General features: G+C 43.4%; 1 protein-coding gene across 3 annotated transcripts in view; it reads left to right on the top strand.

Moving 5' to 3' along the window:
• ak8 (adenylate kinase 8) overlaps positions 1-23278 on the top strand; it is a 197267-nt gene that overhangs the window by 161738 nt on the left and 12251 nt on the right. The window contains exons 1-5 of one of the 3 annotated variants that reach the window (XM_079689396.1): positions 14803-15547; positions 16192-16294; positions 16538-16622; positions 17103-17152; positions 17818-17994. In XM_079689396.1, coding sequence (XP_079545522.1) covers positions 16211-16294; positions 16538-16622; positions 17103-17152; positions 17818-17994 — 396 coding nt within the window. In that variant the 5' untranslated portion in view covers positions 14803-15547; positions 16192-16210. Of the gene's footprint in view, positions 1-14802; positions 15548-16191; positions 16295-16537; positions 16623-17102; positions 17153-17817; positions 17995-23278 lie in introns of those variants that run through there. The other 2 variants (XM_079689397.1, XM_079689398.1) reach the window with 2 other exon arrangements.

The raw sequence follows: 23278 nt of genomic DNA, 5'->3' as shown, positions 1-23278 counted from the left end.
TGGCAGTTGAATGTTGAGTCTTTTCAAGACAATTGTTTGTTGACCGTGGCTTTTGAATTGTACGGCTTTGGCTCTCCGTGTATTCAAATCCAAGAGGCATGTCGTCCTGTAAAGAACTGAAGGTTGTTAATAGCAGTTATGCTTAGGGTACTTCAATTCTGCAACCAAGGACTTTCTTTTCGTTCCTGCTCAAAGTTTGTCCGGTCACAATGGAAAATATAAAGGGATTTCTTTCCTTGCTTGATTTTGTCTGTCAAAAGTGAAATGGTTGAGTTCATTGCCTTGGTCATTGGTTGTAGTTCTCCTTCAATGACTTGAAACATGCACTTGGTAGCTTTGTCATGGATGTTATCATTATGACCGTACGAAAGTTCAGTTGCCATGGTTCAGGGACGCGCTTATCCAAAAGTGTTTCCAAGGGCCTCTTGGTGGCATCCTCGTTCATGAGCTGATTGATGCTTGCCTCCTTTGGTGAATAAAGGCCGGCTGTTATTGAAAATGCTCCCCGTCGGGGAATCGAACCCCTGTCTTCTGCGTGACAAGCAGAGATACTGTCCACTATACTAACGAGGAATGCTCTACCAGCAATCCTAGCACGTCAACCCTAGGTGGCTCTCTTCAAGGGGTTACAGGTCTTATCCAGGATAGCATTTGGGTTCAGTATACAGTTGCTGTCACGAAAGTCCATGACTCTGCAGCTGTGAGTGGATCCATTGTAAAATCTCTCTGAGTCTCAGAAATCAACATGTGCTCCGTTTTTTTTGAATGTTTATCATTAAATATCAATGTTGCATATACGCGCAAACGTGTACTTAGCTTTTCAGCAGTTTCTGTAGTGTAGTGGTCATCACGTTCGCCTAACACGCGAAAGGTCCCCGGCTCAAAACCGGGCAGAAACACTCTTCTTTGATCCTGATGAACTTCAGAGAACTCAACCAAGAAAAGTTATGGGGAATCTAGATAGAGTAAAAAGCGCTTTCAGAAATCTGGCAGTTGAATGTTGAGTCTTTTCAAGAAAATTGTTTGTTGAGCGTGGCTTTTGAATTGTACGGCTTTGGCTCTCCGTGTATTCAAATCCAAGAGGCATGTCGTCCTGTAAAGAACTGAAGGTTGTTAATAGCAGTTATGCTTAGGGTACTTCAATTCTGCAACCAAGGACTTTCTTTTCGTTCCTGCTCAAAGTTTGTCCGGTCACAATGGAAAATGTAAAGGGTTTTCTTTCTTTGCTTGATTTTGTCTGTCAAAAGTGAAATGGTAGAGTTCATTGCCTTGGTCATTGGTTGTAGTTCTCCTTCAATGACTTGAAACATGCACTTGGTAGCTTTGTCATGGATGTTATCATTATGACCGTACGAAAGTTCAGTTGCAGTGGTTCAGGGACGCGCTTATCCGAAAGTGTTTCCAAGGGCCTCTTGGTGGCATCCTCGTTCATGAGCTGATTGATGCTTGCCTCCTTTGGTGAATAAAGGCCGGCTGTTATTGAAAATGCTCCCCGTCGGGGAATCGAACCCCGGTCTTCTGCGTGACAAGCAGAGATACTGTCCACTATACTAACGAGGAATGCTCTACCAGCAATCCTAGCACGTCAACCCTAGGTGGCTCTCTTCGAGGGGTTACAGGTCTTATCCAGGATAGCATTTGGGTTCAGTATACAGTTGCTGTCACGAAAGTCCATGACGCTGCAGCTCTGAGTGGATCCATTGTAAAATCTCTCCGAGTCTCAAAAATCAACATGTGCTCCGTTGTTTTGAAGGTTTATCATTAAATATCAATGTTGCATATACGCGCAAACGTGTACTTAGCTTTTCAGCAGTTTCTGTAGTGTAGTGGTCATCACGTTCGCCTAACACGAGAAAGGTCCCCGGCTCAAAACCGGGCAGAAACACTCCTCTTTGATCCTGATCAACTTCAGAGAACTCAACCAAGAAATGTTATGGGGAATCTAGATAGAGTAAAAAGCACTTTCAGAAATATGGCAGTTGAGTCTTTTCAAGACAATTGTTGGATGAGCAAGACAATTGTTTGTTGAGCGTGGCTTTTGAATTGTACGGCTTTGGCTCTCCGTGTATTCAAATCCAAGAGGCATGTCGTCCTGTAAAGAACTGAAGGTTGTTAATAGCAGTTATGCTTAGGGTACTTCAATTCTGCAACCAAGGACTTTCTTTTCGTTCCTGCTCAAAGTTTGTCCGGTCACAATGGAAAATGTAAAGGGATTTCTTTCCTTGCTTGATTTTGTCTGTCAAAAGTGAAATGGTTGAGTTCATTGCCTTGGTTGTAGTTCTCCTTCAATGACTTGAAACATGCACTTGGTAGCTTTGTCATGGATGTTATCATTATGACCGTACGAAAGTTCAGTTGCCATGGTTCAGGGACGCGCTTATCCGAAAGTGTTTCCAAGGGCCTCTTGGTGGCATCCTCGTTCATGAGCTGATTGATGCTTGCCTCCTTTGGTGAATAAAGGCCGGCTGTTATTGAAAATGCTCCCCCTCGGGGAATCGAACCCCGGTCTTCTGCGTGACAAGCAGAGATACTGTCCACTATACTAACGAGGAATGCTCTACCAGCCATCCTAGCACGTCAACCCTAGGTGGCTCTCTTCGAGGGGTTACAGGTCTTATCCAGGATAGCATTTGGGTTCAGTATACAGTTGCTGTCACAAAAGTCCATGACGCTGCAGCTGTGAGTGGATCCATTGTAAAATCTCTCCGAGTCTCAGAAATCAACATGTGCTCCGTTGTTTTGAAGGTTTATCATTAAATATCAATGTTGCATATACGCGCAAACGTGTACTTAGCTTTTCAGCAGTTTCTGTAGTGTAGTGGTCATCACGTTCGCCTAACACGCGAAAGGTCCCCCGGCTCAAAACCGGGCAGAAACACTCTTCTTTGATCCTGATCAACTTCAGAGAACTCAACCAAGAAAAGTTATGGGGAATCTAGATAGAGTAAAAAGCACTTTCAGAAATCTGGCAGTTGAATGTTGAGTCTTTTCAAGACAATTGTTTGTTGAGCGTGGCTTTTGAATTGTACGGCTTTGGCTCTCCGTGTATTCAAATCCAAGAGGCATGTCGTCCTGTAAAGAACTGAAGGTTTTTAATAGCAGTTATGCTTAGGGTACTTCAATTCTGCAACCAAGGACTTTCTTTTTGTTCCTGCTCAAAGTTTGTCCGGTCACAATGGAAAATATAAAGGGATTTCTTTCCTTGCTTGATTTTGTCTGTCAAAAGTGAAATGGTTGAGTTCATTGCCTTGGTCATTGGTTGTAGTTCTCCTTCAATGACTTGAAACATGCACTTGGTAGCTTTGTCATGGATGTTTTCATTATGACCGTACGAAAGTTCAGTTGCCATGGTTCAGGGACGCGCTTATCCGAAAGTGTTTCCAAGGGCCTCTTGGTGGCATCCTCGTTCATGAGCTGATTGATGCTTGCCTCCTTTGGTGAATAAAGGCCGGCTGTTATTGAAAATGCTCCCCGTCGGGGAATCGAACCCCGGTCTTCTGCGTGACAAGCAGAGATACTGTCCACTATACTAACGAGGAAAGCTCTACCAGCAATCCTAGCACGTCAACCCTAGGTGGCTCTCTTCGAGGGGTTACAGGTCTTATCCAGGATAGCATTTGGGTTCAGTATACAGTTGCTGTCACGAAAGTCCATGACGCTGCAGCTGTGAGTGGATCCATTGTAAAATCTCTCCGAGTCTCAGAAATCAACATGTGCTCCGTTGTTTTGAAGGTTTATCATTAAATATCAATGTTGCATATATGCGCAAACATGTACTTAGCTTTTCAGAAGTTTCTGTAGTGTAGTGGTCATCACGTTCGCCTAACACGCGAAAGGTCCCCAGCTCAAAACCGGGCAGAAACACTCTTCTTTGATCCTGATCAACTTCAGAGAACTCAACCAAGAAAAGTTATGGGGAATCTAGATAGAGTAAAAAGCACTTTCAGAAATATGGCAGTTGAGTCTTTTCAAGACAATTGTTTGTTGAGCGTGGCTTTTGAATTGTACGGCTTTGGCTCTCCGTGTATTCAAATCCAAGAGGCATTTCGTCCTGTAAAGAACTGAAGGTTGTTAATAGCAGTTATGCTTAGGGTACTTCAATTCTGCAACCAAGGACTTTCTTTTTGTTCCTGCTCAAAGTTTGTCCGGTCACAATGGAAAATGTAAAGGGATTTCTTTCCTTGCTTGATTTTGTCTGTCAAAAGTGAAATGGTAGAGTTCATTGCCTTGGTCATTGGTTGTAGTTCTCCTTCAATGACTTGAAACATGCACTTGGTAGCTTTGTCATGGATGTTATCATTATGACCGTACGAAAGTTCAGTTGCCATGGTTCTGGGACGCGCTTATCCGAAAGTGTTTCCAAGGGCCTCTTGGTGGCATCCTCGTTCATGAGCTGATTGATGCTTGCCTCCTTTGGTGAATAAAGGCCGGCTGTTATTGAAAATGCTCCCCGCCGGGGAATCGAACCCCGGTCTTCTGCGTGACAAGCAGAGATACTGTCCACTATACTAACGAGGAATGCTCTACCAGCAATCCTAGCATGTCAACCATAGGTGGCTCTCTTCGAGGGGTTACAGGTCTTATCCAGGATAGCATTTGGGTTCAGTATACAGTTGCTGTCACGAAAGTCCATGACTCTGCAGCTGTGAGTGGATCCATTGTAAAATCTCTCCGAGTCTCAGAAATCAACATGTGCTCCGATGTTTTGAAGGTTTATCATTAAATATCAATGTTGCATATATGCGCAAACGTGTACTTAGCTTTTCAGCAGTTTCTGTAGTGTAGTGGTCATCACGTTCGCCTAACACGCGAAAGGTCCCCGGCTCAAAACCGGGCAGAAACACTCTAATTTGATCCTGATCAACTTCAGAGAACTCAACCAAGAAAAGTTATGGGGAATCTAGATAGAGTAAAAAGCACTTTCAGAAATCTGGCAGTTGAGTCTTTTCAAGACAATTGTTTGTTGAGCGTGGCTTTTGAATTGTACGGCTTTGGCTCTCCGTGTATTCAAATCCAAGAGGCATGTCGTCCTGTAAAGAACTGAAGGTTGTTAATAGCAGTTATGCTTAGGGTACTTCAATTCTGCAACCAAGGACTTTCTTTTTGTTCCTGCTCAAAGTTTGTCCGGTCACAATGGAAAATGTAAAGGGATTTCTTTCCTTGCTTGATTTTGTCTGTCAAAAGTGAAATGGTTGAGTTCATTGCCTTGGTCATTGGTTGTAGTTCTCCTTCAATGACTTGAAACATGCACTTGGTAGCTTTGTCATGGATGTTATCATTATGACCGTACCAAAGTTCAGTTGCCATGGTTCAGGGACGCGCTTATCCGAAAGTGTTTCCAAGGGCCTCTTGGTGGCATCCTCGTTCATGAGCTGATTGATGCTTGCCTCCTTTGGTGAATAAAGACCGGCTGTTATTGAAAATGCTCCCCGTCGGGGAATCGAACCCCGGTCTTCTGCGTGACAAGCAGAGATACTGTCCACTATACTAACGAGGAATGCTCTACCAGCAATCCTAGCACGTCAACCCTAGGTGGCTGTCTTCGAGGGGTTACAGGTCTTATCCAGGATAGCATTTGGGTTCAATATACAGTTGCTGTCACGAAAGTCCATGACTCTGCAGCTGTGAGTGGATCCATTGTAAAATCTCTCCGAGTCTCAGAAATCAACATGTGCTCCGTTGTTTTGAAGGTTTATCATTAAATATCAATGTTGCATATACGCGCAAACGTGTACTTAGCTTTTCAGAAGTTTCTGTAGTGTATTGGTCATCACGTTCGCCTAACACGCGAAAGGTCCCCGGCTCAAAACCGGGTGGAAACACTCTTCTTTGATCCTGATCAACTTCAGAGAACTCAACCAAGAAAAGTTATGGGGAATCTAGATAGAGTAAAAAGCACTTTCAGAAATCTGGCAGTTGAATGTTGAGTCTTTTCAAGACAATTGTTTGTTGAGCGTGGCTTTTGAATTGTACGGCTTTGGCTCTCCGTGTATTCAAATCCAAGAGGCATGTCGTCCTGTAAAGAACTGAAGGTTGTTAATAGCAGTTATGCTTAGGGTACTTCAATTCTGCAACCAAGGACTTTCTTTTCGTTCCTGCTCAAAGTTTGTCCGGTCACAATGGAAAATGTAAAGGGATTTATTTCCTTGCTTGATTTTGTCTGTCAAAAGTGAAATGGTTGAGTTCATTGCCTTGGTCATTGGTTGTAGTTCTCCTTCAATGACTTGAAACATGCACTTGGTAGCTTTGTCATGGGTGTTATCATTATGACCGTACGAAAGTTCAGTTGCCATGGTTCAGGGACGCGCTTATCCGAAAGTGTTTCCAAGGGCCTCTTGGTGGCATCCTCGTTCATGAGCTGATTGATGCTTGCCTCCTTTGGTGAATAAAGGCCGGCTGTTATTGAAAATGCTCCCCGTCGGGGAATCGAACCCCGGTCTTCTGCGTGACAAGCAGAGATACTGTCCAATATACTAACGAGGAATGCTCTACCAGCAATCCTAGCACGTCAACCCTAGGTGGCTCTCTTCGAGGGGTTACAGGTCTTATCCAGGATAGCATTTGGGTTCAGTATACAGTTGCTGTCACAAAAGTCCATGACGCTGCAGCTGTGAGTGGATCCATTGTAAAATCTCTCCGAGTCTCAGAAATCAACATGTGCTCCGTTGTTTTGAAGGTTTATCATTAAATATCAATGTTGCATATATGCGCAAACGTGTACTTAGCTTTTCAGAAGTTTCTGTAGTGTAGTGGTCATCACGTTCGCCTAACACGCGAAAGGTCCCCGGCTCAAAACCGGGCAGAAACACTCTTCTTTGATCCTGATCAACTTCAGAGAACTCAACCAAGAAAAGTGATGGGGAATCTAGATAGAGTAAAAAGCACTTTCAGAAATCTGGCAGTTGAGTCTTTTCAAGACAATTGTTTGTTGAGCGTGGCTTTTGAATTGTACGGCTTTGGCTCTCCGTGTATTCAAATCCAAGAGGCATGTCGTCCTGTAAAGAACTGAAGGTTGTTAATAGCAGTTATGCTTAGGGTACTTCAATTCTGCAACCAAGGACTTTCTTTTCGTTCCTGCTCAAAGTTTGTCCGGTCACAATGGTAAATATAAAGGGATTTATTTCCTTGCTTGATTTTGTCTGTCAAAAGTGAAATGGTTGAGTTCATTGCCTTGGTCATTGGTTGTAGTTCTCCTTCAATGACTTGAAACATGCACTTGGTAGCTTTGTCATGGGTGTTATCATTATGACCGTACGAAAGTTCAGTTGCCATGGTTCAGGGACGCGCTTATCCGAAAGTGTTTCCAAGGGCCTCTTGGTGGCATCCTCGTTCATGAGCTGATTGATGCTTGCCTCCTTTGGTGAGTAAAGGCCGGCTGTTATTGAAAATGCTCCCCGTCGGGGAATCGAACCCCGGTCTTCTGCGTGACAAGCAGAGATACTGTCCAATATACTAACGAGGAATGCTCTACCAGCAATCCTAGCACGTCAACCCTAGGTGGCTCTCTTCAAGGGGTTACAGGTCTTATCCAGGATAGCATTTGGGTTCAGTATACAGTTGCTGTCACGAAAGTCCATGACGCTGCAGCTGTGAGTGGATCCATTGTAAAATCTCTCCGAGTCTCAGAAATCAACATGTGCTCCGTTGTTTTGAAGGTTTATCATTAAATATCAATGTTGCATATATGCGCAAACGTGTACTTAGCTTTTCAGAAGTTTCTGTAGTGTAGTGGTCATCACGTTCGCCTAACACGCGAAAGGTCCCCGGCTCAAAACCGGGCAGAAACACTCTTCTTTGATCCTGATCAACTTCAGAGAACTCAACCAAGAAAAGTGATGGGGAATCTAGATAGAGTAAAAAGCACTTTCAGAAATCTGGCAGTTGAGTCTTTTCAAGACAATTGTTTGTTGAGCGTGGCTTTTGAATTGTACGGCTTTGGCTCTCCGTGTATTCAAATCCAAGAGGCATGTCGTTCTGTAAAGAACTGAAGGTTGTTAATAGCAGTTATGCTTAGGGTACTTCAATTCTGCAACCAAGGACTTTCTTTTTGTTCCTGCTCAAAGTTTGTCCGGTCACAATGGAAAATATAAAGGGATTTCTTTCCTTGCTTGATTTTGTCTGTCAAAAGTGAAATGGTTGAGTTCATTGCCTTGGTTGTAGTTCTCCTTCAATGACTTGAAACATGCACTTGGTAGCTTTGTCATGGATGTTATCATTATGACCGTACGAAAGTTCAGTTGCGATGGTTCAGGGACGCGCTTATCCGAAACTGTTTCCAAGGGCCTCTTGGTGGCATCCTCGTTCATGAGCTGATTGATGCTTGCCTCCTTTGGTGAATAAAGGCCGGCTGTTATTGAAAATGCTCCCCGTCGGGGAATCGAACCCCGGTCTTCTGCGTGACAAGCAGAGATACTGTCCACTATACTAACGAGGAAAGCTCTACCAGCAGTCCTAGCACGTCAACCCTAGGTGGCTCTCTTCGAGGGGTTACAGGTCTTATCCAGGATAGCATTTGGGTTCAGTATACAGTTGCTGTCACGAAAGTCCATGACGCTGCAGCTGTGAGTGGATCCATTGTAAAATCTCTCCGAGTCTCAGAAATCAACATGTGCTCCGTTGTTTTGAAGGTTTATCTTTAAATATCAATGTTGCATATACGCGCAAACGTGTACTTAGCTTTTCAGCAGTTTCTGTAGTGTAGTGGTCTTCACGTTCGCCTAACATGCGAAAGGTCCCCGGCTAAAACCGGGCAGAAACACTCTTCTTTGATCCTGATCAACTTCAGAGAACTCAACCAAGAAAAGTTATGGGGAATCTAGATAGAGTAAAAAGCACTTTCAGAAATCTGGCAGTTGAATGTTGAGTCTTTTCAAGACAATTGTTTGTTGAGCGTGGCTTTTGAATTGTACAGCTTTGGCTCTCCGTGTATTCAAATCCAAGAGGCATGTCGTCCTGTAAAGGACTGAAGGTTGTTAATAGCAGTTATGCTGAGGGTACTTCAATTCTGCAACCAAGGACTTTCTTTTCGTTCCTGCTCAAAGTTTGTCCGGTCACAATGGAAAATATAAAGGGATTTCTTTCCTTGCTTGATTTTGTCTTTCAAAAGTGAAATGGTTGAGTTCATTGCCTTGGTCATTGGTTGTAGTTCTCCTTCAATGACTTGAAACATGCACTTGGTAGCTTTGTCATGGATGTTATCATTATGACCGTACGAAAGTTCAGTTGCCATGGTTCAGGGACGCGCTTATCCGAAAGTGTTTCCAAGGGCCTCTTGGTGGCATCCTCGTTCATGAGCTGATTGATGCTTGCCTCCTTTGGTGAATAAAGGCCGGCTGTTATTGAAAATGCTCCCCGTCGGGGAATCGAACCCCGGTCTTCTGCGTGACAAGCAGAGATACTGTCCACTATACTAACGAGGAATGCTCTACCAGCAATCCTAGCACGTCAACCCTAGGTGGCTCTCTTCGTGGGGTTACAGGTCTTATCTAGGATAGCATTTGGGTTCAGTATACAGTTGCTGTCACGAAAGTCCATGACGCTGCAGCTGTGAGTGGATCCATTGTAAAATCTCTCCGAGTCTCAGAAATCAACATGTGCTCCGTTGTTTTGAAGGTTTATCATTAAATATCAATGTTGCATATACGCGCAAACATGTACTTAGCTTTTCAGAAGTTTCTGTAGTGTAGTGGTCATCACGTTCGCCTAACACGCGAAAGGTCCCCGGCTCAAAACTGGGCAGAAACACTCTTCTTTGATCCTGATCAACTTCAGAGAACTCAACCAAGAAAAGTTATGGGGAATCTAGATAGAGTAAAAAGCACTTTCAGAAATATGGCAGTTGAATGTTGAGTCTTTTCAAGACAATTGTTTGTTGAGCGTGGCTTTTGAATTGTACGGCTTTGGCTCTCCGTGTATTCAAATCCAAGAGGCATGTCGTCCTGTAAAGAACTGAAGGTTGTTAATAGCAGTTATGCTTAGGGTACTTCAATTCTGCAACCAATGACTTTCTTTTTGATCCTGCTCAAAGTTTGTCCGGTCACAATGGAAAATATAAAGGGATTTCTTTCCTTGCTTGATTTTGTCTGTCAAAAGTGAAATGGTTGAGTTCATTGCCTTGGTCATTGGTTGTAGTTCTCCTTCAATGACTTGAAACATGCACTTGGTAGCTTTGTCATGGATGTTATCATTATGACCGTACGAAAGTTCAGTTGCGATGGTTCAGGGACGCGCTTATCCAAAAGTGTTTCCAAGGGCCTCTTGGTGGCATCCTCGTTCATGAGCTGATTGATGCTTGCCTCCTTTGGTGAATAAAGGCCGGCTGTTATTGAAAATGCTCCCCGTCGGGGAATCGAACCCCTGTCTTCTGCGTGACAAGCAGAGATACTGTCCACTATACTAACGAGGAATGCTCTACCAGCAATCCTAGCACGTCAACCCTAGGTGGCTCTCTTCGAGGGGTTACAGGTCTTATCCAGGATAGCATTTGGGTTCAGTATACAGTTGCTGTCACAAAAGTCCATGACGCTGCAGCTGTGAGTGGATCCATTGTAAAATCTCTCTGAGTCTCAGAAATCAACATGTGCTCCGTTGTTTTGAAGGTTTATCATTAAATATCAATGTTGCATATATGCGCAAACGTGTACTTAGCTTTTCAGCAGTTTCTGTAGTGTAGTGGTCATCAAGTTCGCCTAACACGCGAAAGGTCCCCGGCTCAAAACCGGGCAGAAACACTCTTCTTTGATCCTGATCAACTTCAGAGAACTCAACCAAGAAAAGTTATGGGGAATCTAGATAGAGTAAAAAGCACTTTCAGAAATCTGGCAGTTGAATGTTGAGTCTTTTCAAGACAATTGTTTGTTGAGCGTGGCTTTTGAATTGTACGGCTTTGGCTCTCCGTGTATTCAAATCCAAGAGGCATGTCGTCCTGTAAAGAACTGAAGGTTGTTAATAGCAGTTATGCTTAGGGTACTTCAATTCTGCAACCAAGGACTTTCTTTTCGTTCCTGCTCAAAGTTTGTCCGGTCACAATGGAAAATTTAAAGGGATTTCTTTCCTTGCTTGATTTTGTCTGTCAAAAGTGAAATGGTAGAGTTCATTGCCTTGGTCATTGGTTGTAGTTCTCCTTCAATGACTTGAAACATGCACTTGGTAGCTTTGTCATGGATGTTATCATTATGACCGTACGAAAGTTCAGTTGCCATGGTTCAGGGACGCGCTTATCCGAAAGTGTTTCCAAGGGCCTCTTGGTGGCATCCTCGTTCATGAGCTGATTGATGCTTGCCTCCTTTGGTGAATAAAGGCCGGCTGTTATTGAAAATGCTCCCCGTCGGGGAATCGAACCCCGGTCTTCTGCGTGACAAGCAGAGATACTGTCCACTATACTAACGAGGAATGCTCTACCAGCAATCCTAGCACGTCAACCCTAGGTGGCTCTCTTCGTGGGGTTACAGGTCTTATCTAGGATAGCATTTGGGTTCAGTATACAGTTGCTGTCACGAAAGTCCATGACGCTGCAGCTGTGAGTGGATCCATTGTAAAATCTCTCCGAGTCTCAGAAATCAACATGTGCTCCGTTGTTTTGAAGGTTTATCATTAAATATCAATGTTGCATATACGCGCAAACGTGTACTTTGCCACACCAGCTGCCACACCAGTTGGCATCTTTGTTTTGAAAGAAAAGTTGTGGCTCATCCGACATTTTTATGAGAGAAAGACTCTAATGTCCGAGTGCAAGTGAATGCAGCACAAGACGCGATGCAATGCAAAGGCAGTAGAGAGGTCTGGCAGGTCATGCAGTACAATGGTCCCTTCCCACACAACAGCCACGTCTTGCACATTTGGCGATATGGCGGCATCATCATCTTCAATGACGGTGAGGATGGCCACAGACACACCTCTGAGCAATCGTTCTTCATGGTCAGTGTCCTGAGGAAAAGTAAAATATGCATGAATGAATGCTATGGAAAACTAAACGACAAAATACATATCCACTGATTCTAACTTTAGCACCGAGCTACTGAGTCTTACCATTCAGCTTATGGAAGTTATAATTGCAACTCAACAGCACGCCGGCTATCACCCACCAACCTTGTTGTGCCGAGTTCTATAAAGAAGTATTTTCTGATAAAGAACACCAGACAACAATGGCCAGCTGTATCGGGTTGGCTGTTGCTCAAACAGCGCTAATATTTATTTTAAATTTTGGGTGAGCTCATCGCGCTCGGGTTCATGAGGTGAAAACATCTCTGGGCTCAAAATAAATCTTACACAAAGTGTATTATGCATAAATGATTAGCATAAGCTATGAGGTCATAAAATGTTTAAGCTACATTAAGCAATATTACTTGTATTGTGTTAATAAGTTTATTTCCTACAGTTAGTATTACTTACCAAACACTCCAGAAGAAACTGTGTTGTGTCGTCTCGGCAGGCCTCTCAGTGCTGCTGTCTTTCGGTGAGACACAATGTCGGATGTTTAAGGAGTACCCAGTGGAAACACACAAACATATCAATTAGTTTAGTGCCGTAGTGAATTTATACAAAATCTGACGTTCTGTATAGTAATGAGGAGGATAAAGAACAGCTCAGATCCCAGTGGCATGCTTCAGTAAAAGACTGGCAAAAGAAAAAGAAAGAAAAACTTCAATCCTGCGGACAATTTTAATTTCTACTTTTACAAATAAAAAAATACTGTTATAGTTCTCAAATTGCACCAACTAAGAACACCAAGCAATGACTTTTAACATCCATTTCTACTGAAGCCTTTCAATCAAGGCGATTTTGCTCCTACAAATGTTAGGCAAAGGAGTATTTCATATTTTTAACGGGGGGAAAGGGCTTTGGTGGACCCGGCTCCTTAGGCTGCTGAAGGTGACAGGCCATTCTCCCCTCAACTTTTACATGCTCTTAGATTGAGGCACTTCACTCACTTTTTCATCAAGTTTTTCCAAGAGGTCTTCCATCTTCTGTCCAAAAGCTCCCTTCCTAGCCCGGTACAGTTTCAGCAGGCAAGGCGCATGTTTGTCAAAGGCTGCACCGTCCACCTTTTCCGTGACGAAGGCGACAATGTTTTAGAAGAGTCTGGATTGGAGCTTGCAAATTTGCAACATCTGCAGTGCATGCGATATATACGTGTGTGTGTGTGTGTGTGTGTGTGTGTGTGTGTGTGTGTGTGTGTGTGCGTGCGTGCGTGCGTGCGTGCGTGCGTGCGTGCGTGCGTGCGTGCGTGCGTGCGTGCGTGGATGGGCCAGACATGTGGCAGCTGTGGCTAAGTGGGTAGAGTACTGGACTTCAAATCAGGGGGTAGGAAGTTGGAGTCCCACTGCAGTCAGCATGTTGTTCTGTCCCTGAGACACTTCACCCCAATTTGATGGGCTCAGAGCAGTCTCATAATACACACATGCACACAGAAGGATCCGCACTTGTGTTTTTCAATGCAAACACAAATGTGTTCCGTTTCATATTCATGTAAATAAAATCCAAACACAGAAAAAAGTTTTACATATGTATTTTTGATCCACACATATTTGTTTTCCGTTTAAAACCTCTGAACCTGCAAACACAAACCGCTTTCTGTGCACGGATCGCTGTGCATTCGTGTGTGGGTTTTTTGAGACTCCCCTGACGCTCACCCGATTCGTACTTGTAATTTCTCTCATCAAACCAATCAGATGTCTCCTCCAGTCTAAGCCAATCACATGAGCGCACCCCCACGAGGGTATGATTTCTTGCGTTCATGACACTTATTATACGCATTTTGCGCAGTCCGGCCAGCTCGCTAAACAGAGGGCGGAGCTTCAGGTGACCATGCAGAGCTGCGTGTCTCTGTCAGACTCAGCAGCTGATCTGATCTCTCTCTCGCGTCCGGTTACTCTTCACTCGCGTTTATGTCCATATCGATCAGATCCAGCTCTCCTGATAATAATGACCGGCGGGGCTCCCCCCCCCCCCCGTTGACAGTTCACTGCCTAGCACTGGCTTCGTAGTCCACTGATCGATTAGGCTAAGCTAACCTGTAGCTGCTCCCTCCACACTCACAACAACTTCATACAGACATAAATAAAGCAGCTGTATTCTCCATACAGGAAGCACACATTTAAAACAGTTTTGCCTGCCGTTCTTGTGTACACAAGCATTCATTAACGGTTCGGATGGTGGCGCTGTACCTTAATAATATAAAGGTTTGTATTTGCGTGCATTTCCTGTTCGGAAAGTGGCAATGTACTGAGAGTGGAGGTGTCAGCTCCGGACTGCGCAAAATGCATAGGCCTACATGAAGCGCTACGTCATGAACGCAAGAAATCTACCCTCGTGGGGGCGCGCTCATGTGATTGGCTTAGAATTGAGGAGACATCTGATTGGCTATAAATAGAAAAATTACAAGTACGAATCGGCTGACCGTCAGGGGAGTCTCAAAAAACCCACACACGAATGCACAGCGATCCGTGCACAGAAAGCGGTTTGTGTTTGCAGGTTCAGAGAATTTAAACGGAAAACAAATATGTGAGGATCAAAAATACACATTTAAAACTTTTTTGTGTATTTGGATTTTATTTACATGTATATGAAACGGAACACATTTGTGTGTGCATTGAAAAACACAAGTGCGGATCCTTTTGCAGATCATGAAATACAAGTGTGAATCCTTCTGTGTGCATGTGTGTATTATGAGACTGTTCTGAGCCCATACAATTTGCTCCTGTGGGGATTATCCACAGTACTGAATGGATGTCGCTTTGGATAAAAGCATCTAACAAATGTCATGTAATGTCATGTATTGGACAGACGGGTCTCAGTTGTGTGTGTGTGTGTGTGTGTGTGTGTGTGTGTGTGTGTGTGTGTGTGTGTGTGTGTGTGTGTGTGTGTGTGTGTGTGTGTGTGTGTGTGTGTGTGTGTGTGTGCGTGTGTGTGTGTGTGTGTGCTCATCTGTAGCCTGTTATTGTCTCATTATACCGCACTGTGAATGAATCAAAGTAAATATATAAGTGGTCATGAACACATCTGTCCATCAGACAGAGGGCTGCTGTGCCTCCTGTCATCATTAATGGACGTCTCTTTAAAATGACCGCTCAGAGGAGAGGAGTTCTCATTTCTCTAACCGCCTGCTGCTTCCACTCCTCTCTCCTCGGTTCCCCTCCTCAGTCCTCCTCTCGCATCTCCTGTGGGCGGGACTAAGACACGAGGATAGGAGTCGAGGAGGAGAACCGAGGAATTAGAGAAATGAGAAACCTTCCAGGCGCATCTCCTGTCTGATCACAGCCAATAATAAAATACATGATGATATCCATATAGGCTACCGGAAGTCGATGCTTTTTTGATTGATTTTTTTAACACATTTATTTTTTTCGGTTATTTCAAAATGTTCCTGTTAGTGAACAACAGCAGGTGTTTTGTATCTCCTGTTATTTTACAATATTACTTTAATATTTAAAAAAAGTAAAGTCCGTGAAGCAAACGTCTGCGCGGCTCCGTTGCCCCTCACGCGCGTTGATTACGTCCTTCCCTAACAACAAGCAAACTCTCTCATAGCAACCGGCTCGTTAAGCAGGTAGGAAGCTTTTTACTTTGTTATATTTATGGGTTTGAAGTTACAGACCTGCAGCTGTTTCATCAATTTGTTAATGTTCCTGCTCCTCGAGAGTTAACGTGTTACTGAGAGTCAGAAAGAACCTTTCAGCTTCACAGAATACAGCTTGCTTCTGTTCCTGAAGCTTTAGGTACCACGGAGGAAATACCTGCAACGCTAGATATAGACATATCAAACATAACTTCTACTTTTACTCAAGTACCAGATCTCAGTACTTCTAATCACTACTTTTAGTGTCGCTACTTTAACTATATTTTGACGATAATACTTTTCTACTGCTAATGCTAGTAGTTAGATATCTAAACAATGTATTAAATAATATAACCAAAAAGTAACGTTGACACATTCGCTGCACACCGCGTCAGAGGGCCCTGAACGCACCATCGTTTCTCAGACCCAGAGATTTCAGTGTTTCTTTTTAAAAATATATATGTATGTAATGTTCACAGGGTAACCCAATGAAGAAGGAGCATGATGAACCCCCTCTTTCCACTTATCACAAACACAGTTACATTCTCCACACATGCAATACAATAATACAAAGTATAAATATATAAATGAGATGGATTTCAGTGATTCTAATGTGATGCGTTCACTGTTCTCAGGGGAAAAGCATCCTTCCTGATGGACGAGACGGTGAAGCCTCTGAGGATTCCTCCTCAAATGTCCGCCTACGCCGACAAACACAACATCTTTCACCTGCTGCAGGTAGCACACACACACACACACACACACACACACACACACACACACACACACACACACACACACACACACACACACACACACACACACACACACACACACACACACACAGAAAAATAAGTAGTGGAGGAAAGTACTGATACCAGAAAAAGGTACTTCAGTACAGTAACAAAGTATTTGTACTCCACTACTTCACACCACTGCCAGCTCGTCAACATGTGTAACGATGTAACGATGTCTCCTCAGAGCATGTTGTCCAGTCTGGTGGTGGAGCAGCCTGCAGACGCTCTGAGCTTCATGATCGCTCTGCTGCAGAGGAGCAGCACCGACAGTGAGACACACACACACACACACACACACACACACACACACACACACACACACACACACACACACACACACACACACACACACAGCAGAGAATCAGCACAATAAGAAGAAGGTATATATACTTTTTTAAGATTTAACTCAAACTAATTTTACTATTATAACTTGTTTTATTTTTACTATTTCTTTTTCAGAATTAGATTTGTTTTCATAATTTAATTTTTTTTCCCTTCCTTCACTATTTTACAGAATTTAGCATTTTTCCTCAGAATTTGACTTTTGCTTCAAAATGTCAGTTTTTCTTATCATTTGAATGCTCAATGAGTTCTGCAGCCTCTAGATGGCGCTGAGACTCTGTCCTGAGTTCAGTTTACAGAACTTGGATTTCAACTTCAGTGCATACAGTGTGAATAAGGAGCACTAAAGCTTAAGAAGGGATGTTGTTATTTTTATATATTTCATATTAAAGTGATTGTGTGTTCAGTCCCCAGAGTGCTGCTGCTCGGTCCTCCTGCTGTCGGAAAACACACCATGGTGAGCGGGGGGTTACTTTATGTAATCCATTACAATTACTACTTACATAGCATGTTTATAGCATGTTTTTACTGAAGGGAATTTTTTTTAGCATTTTTTCAAAAAAGTGAGAATTTTGTCAGAATTAAGGAATATGGAAAGAGTTAGATTTTTGAGACAAAAGTGAGAATGTTGGGAAAAAAATCGGAACATTTGAGAAAAACACGCAATTTTGAAAAAAGTCTGAGTATTTGTGGAGTGTGTGTGGAGTGTGTGTGTGTGTGTGTGTGTGTGTGTGTGTGTGTGTGTGTGTGTGTGTGTGTGTGTGTGTGTGTGTGTGTGTGGAGTGTGTGTGGAGTGTGTGTGTGTGTGTGTGTGTGTGTGTGTGTGTGTGTGTGTGTGTGTGTGTGTGTGTGTGTGTGTGTGTGTGTGTGTGTGTGTGTGGAGTGTGTGTGTGTGGAGTATGTGTGTGTGGTTGGTGTGTGTGTGTGTGTGTGTGTGTGTGTGTGTGTGTGTGTGTGTGTGTGTGTGTGTGTGTGTGTATGTGTGTGTGTGTGTGTGTATGTGTGTGTGTGTGTGGAGTGTGTTTAACACTAAAGACACACGCGTGTTTTATTAAACGTTGACACACATACAGTAGATGTCAGAATAATAATAAGAAAGGTAACTCTGAGCTTCTCCTGTAGGCCGAGCGGCTCAGTGCTGACCTGAGAGCTGTGCATGTGACCTCAGAGAGCCTACTGAGCGACCAATCAGAGCTCAGCGCTCAGGCTCGCTGCGTCCCGCCCACTGAGCCACTTCCTGTGGATCTGCTGGTGAAGCTGGTTCAGAGGAGACTGGGAGAAATCGACTGTTTCAGCAGGGTGAGGCTTTCAGGGACCAACTGTTAATATTCTGTCTGATAGCAGGGTGAGGCCTTCAGGGACCAACTGTTAATATTCTGTCTGATAGCAGAGTGAGGCCTTCAGGGACCAACTGTTAATATTCTGTCTGATAGCAGGGTGAGGCCTTCAGGGACCAACTGTTAATATTCTGTATGATAGCAGGGTGAGGCCTTCAGGGACCAACATTAATATTCTTGGTCTCGAGACCACTTTTGAACGGTCTTGGTCTTGTCTCGGTCTCTGACCTATAGGTCTCAAGATTTTATGTCAAGACCGGTCTTGTCTTATCTTATTATAGATCCATAGTCGAGACCACGGCTGTTCCTGGGGATGTGATTGGATGTAAAACGCCCTGTTTTAAAAATTCAACTAATAATGTGACTTCACGTGGCTCCGATAAATTGCCTTCATGCGCCGCAATGTTTGTAAAGATGGCACTGGTCTGTATACCGGCTGCTACCCCCTCACCTCTCCCCGTTCACTAACACTCAAATGGTCTTGCAGTGAAGATGTCGCGGTGTGTGTGTGTGTGTGTGTGTCTGTCTGTGTCTGTGTCTGTGTCTGTGTCTCTGTGTGTGTGTGTGTCTGTGTGTGTGTGTGTCTGTGTGTGTGTCTGTGTGTCTGTGTGTGTGTGTGTGTGTGTGTGTGTGTGTGTCTGTGTCTGTGTCTGTGTCTGTGTCTGTGTGTGTGTGTGTGTGTGTGTGTGTGTGTGTGTGTGTGTGTGTGTGTGTGTGTGTGTCTGTGTCTGTGTCTGTGTCTGTCTGTGTCTGTGTCTGTGTGTGTGTGTGTGTGTGTGTGTGTGTGTGGGCTACGAGAGGGAGAGAGAATGTGTGTGTGTATTTTAAAGAGTCTTCCTTCATCCTGTGTGTGTTTGTCTACAAAAGTGTCTTGGGCTCGACCTCTTAAAGTCTTGGTCTTGGTCTCGACCTCTTAAGGTCTTGGTCTTTTTTGCAAAAAAAAAACCCAAAAAAAGAATTAATTAATTTGTGGCTTAAAGAATTAGCCAAGAGCGAAACAATCTTAAGTCCGTTAGCACAGAACTCTAGCTACACTAGGGTTGCAAAGGGGCGGAAAGATTCCAGTAAATTTCCGGAAAGTTTCCATGGGAAGTTAAGCTGGGGAATTTTGGAAATATTCGATGCAAAATTAAACAAAAAAACATGACATTTCAACAGATATTTTTTAAGTAGAACGGAACAAGTTTTAATTATTTTATTGAACTATTATTTGTTTAATTGAAGAACGAATACAGGAATGTTGAGTTAAATATTACTTATCCACCCAACCCCACTCATTAAAAAATGAACAAAAATGCACCCCCCATCCAAAAATCCCCACAAAGTCCCATTCAAATTGTTAAATGAAAAGAGCATTTTTTTGGGAATTTTTGGACAGACACTATAATTTACAGTTTTTTACAATTTTCAATCTGAATTTTCTTTAAAATAAAAAATATCTATATTGATTCTGACTCTTCTACATCCAACTCACAGGTGTATCATTACTTTGAGAAAAAAGATTATGAATGTAATCCTTTTAGAAGGGAAGATATGGTCATTTGTTCTGGGAATGTCATTTTCGAGCCTGAGACCTGAAAAACAGGGATGGGGTTCAACAGGTTAAAGTCTTGGTAATGTCTTGGTCTTGCTACTCTCCGGTCTTGGTCTCGACCTCTTAATGTCTTGGTCTTGTCTTGGTCTCTACCTCTTAAAGTCTTGGTCTCGACCTCTTAAAGTCTTGGTCTTGTCTTGGTCTCGACCTCTTAAAGTCTTGGTCTTGACCTCTTAAGTCTTTGTCTTGTCTTGGTCTCGACCTCTTAAAGTCTTGGTCTTGTCTTGGTCTCGACCTCTTAAAGTCTTGGTCTTGTCTTGGTCTCGACCTCTTAAAGTCTTGGTCTTGACCTCTTAAGTCTTTGTCTTGTCTTGTCTTGGTCTCGACCTCTTAAAGTCTTGGTCTCGACCTCTTAAGTCTTTGTCTTGTCTTGGTCTCGACCTCTTAAAGTCTTGGTCTTGACCTCTTAAGTCTTTGTCTTGTCTTGGTCTCGACCTCTTAAAGTCTTGGTCTTGTCTTGGTCTCGACCTCTTAAAGACTTGGTCTCGACCTCTTAAAGTCTTGGTCTTGTCTTGGTCTCGACCTCTTAAAGTCTTGGTCTTGACCTCTTAAGTCTTTGTCTTGTCTTGGTCTCGACCTCTTAAAGTCTTGGTCTCGACCTCTTAAGTCTTTGTCTTGTCTTGGTCTTGACCTCTTAAAGTCTTGGTCGCGACCTCTTAAGTCTTTGTCTTGTCTTGGTCTCTACCTCTTAAAGTCTTGGTCTCGACCTCTTAAAGTCTTGGTCTTGTCTTGGTCTCTACCTCTTAAAGTCTTGGTCTCGACCTCTTAAAGTCTTGGTCTTGACTTGGTCTTGCTACTCTCCGGTCTTGGTAATGTCTTGGTCTCGGATAAGATGGTCCAAACTATAAGACTAACCCACATTTCAGACCTCTGGCTTTGCAAACTAACCATGGATACATCCAAAAAAAGAGAATCTATCATTTATTATTATTATATAATATAAGGTATCTTCTGCAATACATATATCATTTTATTGGCACATAAAATAACCACTTTTATCTAGTATATGAACCTGTACTTTATCAAACTATAACCAGAGTGTATAACTTCCAGACCTCCTGGATCTTTCTTTATTGAAAACCGAACCACCCGTTTCACTGTGCTTTATTCATACTGAGTTTTAATATCAAATGAAACCTCCTGCCATGTGAGTTGCTGGTAAAGTGATGAATTGTGAGTGTGTGGATAAACCTGCAGATATTTCCAGTTTAAGCAGATCTGTCCCTCTCTGATCCACTGCTGTGATGATAATAATTAGCGCTGTGGTCGCCTCTGTGTCGTACTACAATTCCCAGCAGGCCGAGCAGCGTGTGGTTGGCGTGTGTCCCCAGAGATCAGCTGATCAAAGGGCCGCGCTGCTGTCACTTCACGGTGTTATTGTGTCCTCTCTGCTGCTCCTCATTAGCATCACGTCCTGCTTCGTGTCAGCGCTCATCAGTGATCACCGTCACACAGAACCACACACAGATACACACAGCTACACAGAACTACACACAGCTACACAGAACTACACACAGAACCACACACAGATACACACAGCTACACAAAACTACACACAGCTACACAGAACTACACACAGAACCACACACAGATACACACAGCTACACAAAACTACACACAGCTATACACAGATACACACAGCTATACACAGATACACAGAACTACACACAGAACCACACACAGATATACACAACTATACAAAACTACACACAGCTATACACAGATACACACAGCTACACACAGAACCACACACAGATACACACAGCTACACACAGAACCACACACAGATACACAGAACTACACGCAGAACCACACACAGATACACAGAACTACACACAGAACCACACACAGATACACAGAACTACACACAGAACCACACACAGATACACAGAAACACACACAGATACACAGAACTACACACAAAACCACACACAGATACACAGAACTACACACAGAACCACACACAGATACACAAAACTACACACAGCTATACACAGATACACACAGCTACACAGAACTACACACAGAACCACACACAGATACACAGAACTACACACAGAACCACACACAGATACACAGAACTACACACGGAACCACACACAGATACACAGAACTACACACAAAACCACACACAGATACACAGAACTACACACAGAACCACACACAGATACACAGAACTACACACAGAACCACACACAGATACACAGAACTACACACAGAACCACACACAGATACACAGAACTACACACAGAACCACACACAGATACACAGAACTACACACAGAACCACACACAGATACACAGAAACACACACAGATACACAGAACTACACACAAAACCACACACAGATACACAGAACTACACACAGAACCACACACAGATACACAAAACTACACACAGCTATACACAGATACACACAGCTACACAGAACTACACACAGAACCACACACAGATACACAGAACTACACACAGAACCACACACAGATACACAGAACTACACACAGAACCACACACAGATACACAGAACTACACACAGAACCACACACAGATACACAGAACTACACACAGAACCACACACAGATACACAGAACTACACACAGAACCACACACAGATACACAGAACTACACACAGAATCACACACAGATACACACAGCTATACACAGCTACACACAGCTACAACTACACAACACCTTCCCTCTGTTCACACATCGCCACACTATCTGCTAAAAACACCAGGATGTTCTCCAGGTTCTCCAGAAATATGCTAAAGGTTGTTCTTTTGGTCATTAAGGGGTTCCTCCTGTCTTCTATCTGGCTCTAGAGGTCTGATGGAGCTTGTGGTATCCTATAGGTGGTTCCAGTGGTCATTAAGGAGTTCTTGTTGTCCTATAGGAGGTTCCAGTGGTCATTAAGGAGTTCTTGTTGTCCTATAGGAGGTTCCAGTGGTCATTAAGGAGTTCTTGTTGTCCTATAGGAGGTTCTAGTGGTCATTAAGGGGTTCTTGTTGTCCTATAGGAGGTTCCAGTGGTCATTAAGGAGTTCTTGTTGTCCTATAGGAGGTTCCAGTGGTCATTAAGGAGTTCTTGTTGTCCTATAGGTGGTTCCAGTGGTCATTAAGGAGTTCTTGTTGTCCTATAGGTGGTTCCAGTGGTCATTAAGGAGTTCTTGTTGTCCTATAGGAGGTTCTAGTGGTCATTAAGGAGTTCTTGTTGTCCTATAGGAGGTTCCAGTGGTCATTAAGGAGTTCTTGTTGTCCTATAGGAGGTTCTAGTGGTCATTAAGGAGTTCTTGTTGTCCTATAGGAGGTTCCAGTGGTCATTAAGGAGTTCTTGTTGTCCTATAGGAGGTTCCAGTGGTCATTAAGGGGTTCTTGTTGTCCTATAGGTGGTTCCAGTGGTCATTAAGGAGTTCTTGTTGTCCTATAGGAGGTTCCAGTGGTCATTAAGGGGTTCTTGTTGTCCTATAGGTGGTTCCAGTGGTCATTAAGGAGTTCTTGTTGTCCTATAGGTGGTTCCAGTGGTCATTAAGGAGTTCTTGTTGTCCTATAGGAGGTTCCAGTGGTCATTAAGGAGTTCTTGTTGTCCTATAGGAGGTTCCAGTGGTCATTAAGGAGTTCTTGTTGTCCTATAGGAGGTTCCAGTGGTCATTAAGG

This window comes from Notothenia rossii (genome assembly GCF_949606895.1).
Source record: "Notothenia rossii genome assembly, chromosome: 6".
NCBI lineage: Eukaryota > Metazoa > Chordata > Actinopteri > Perciformes > Nototheniidae > Notothenia > Notothenia rossii.
The sequence above is the reverse complement of the archived record's forward strand: the minus strand, read 5'-3'. Positions and strand labels throughout refer to the sequence as shown.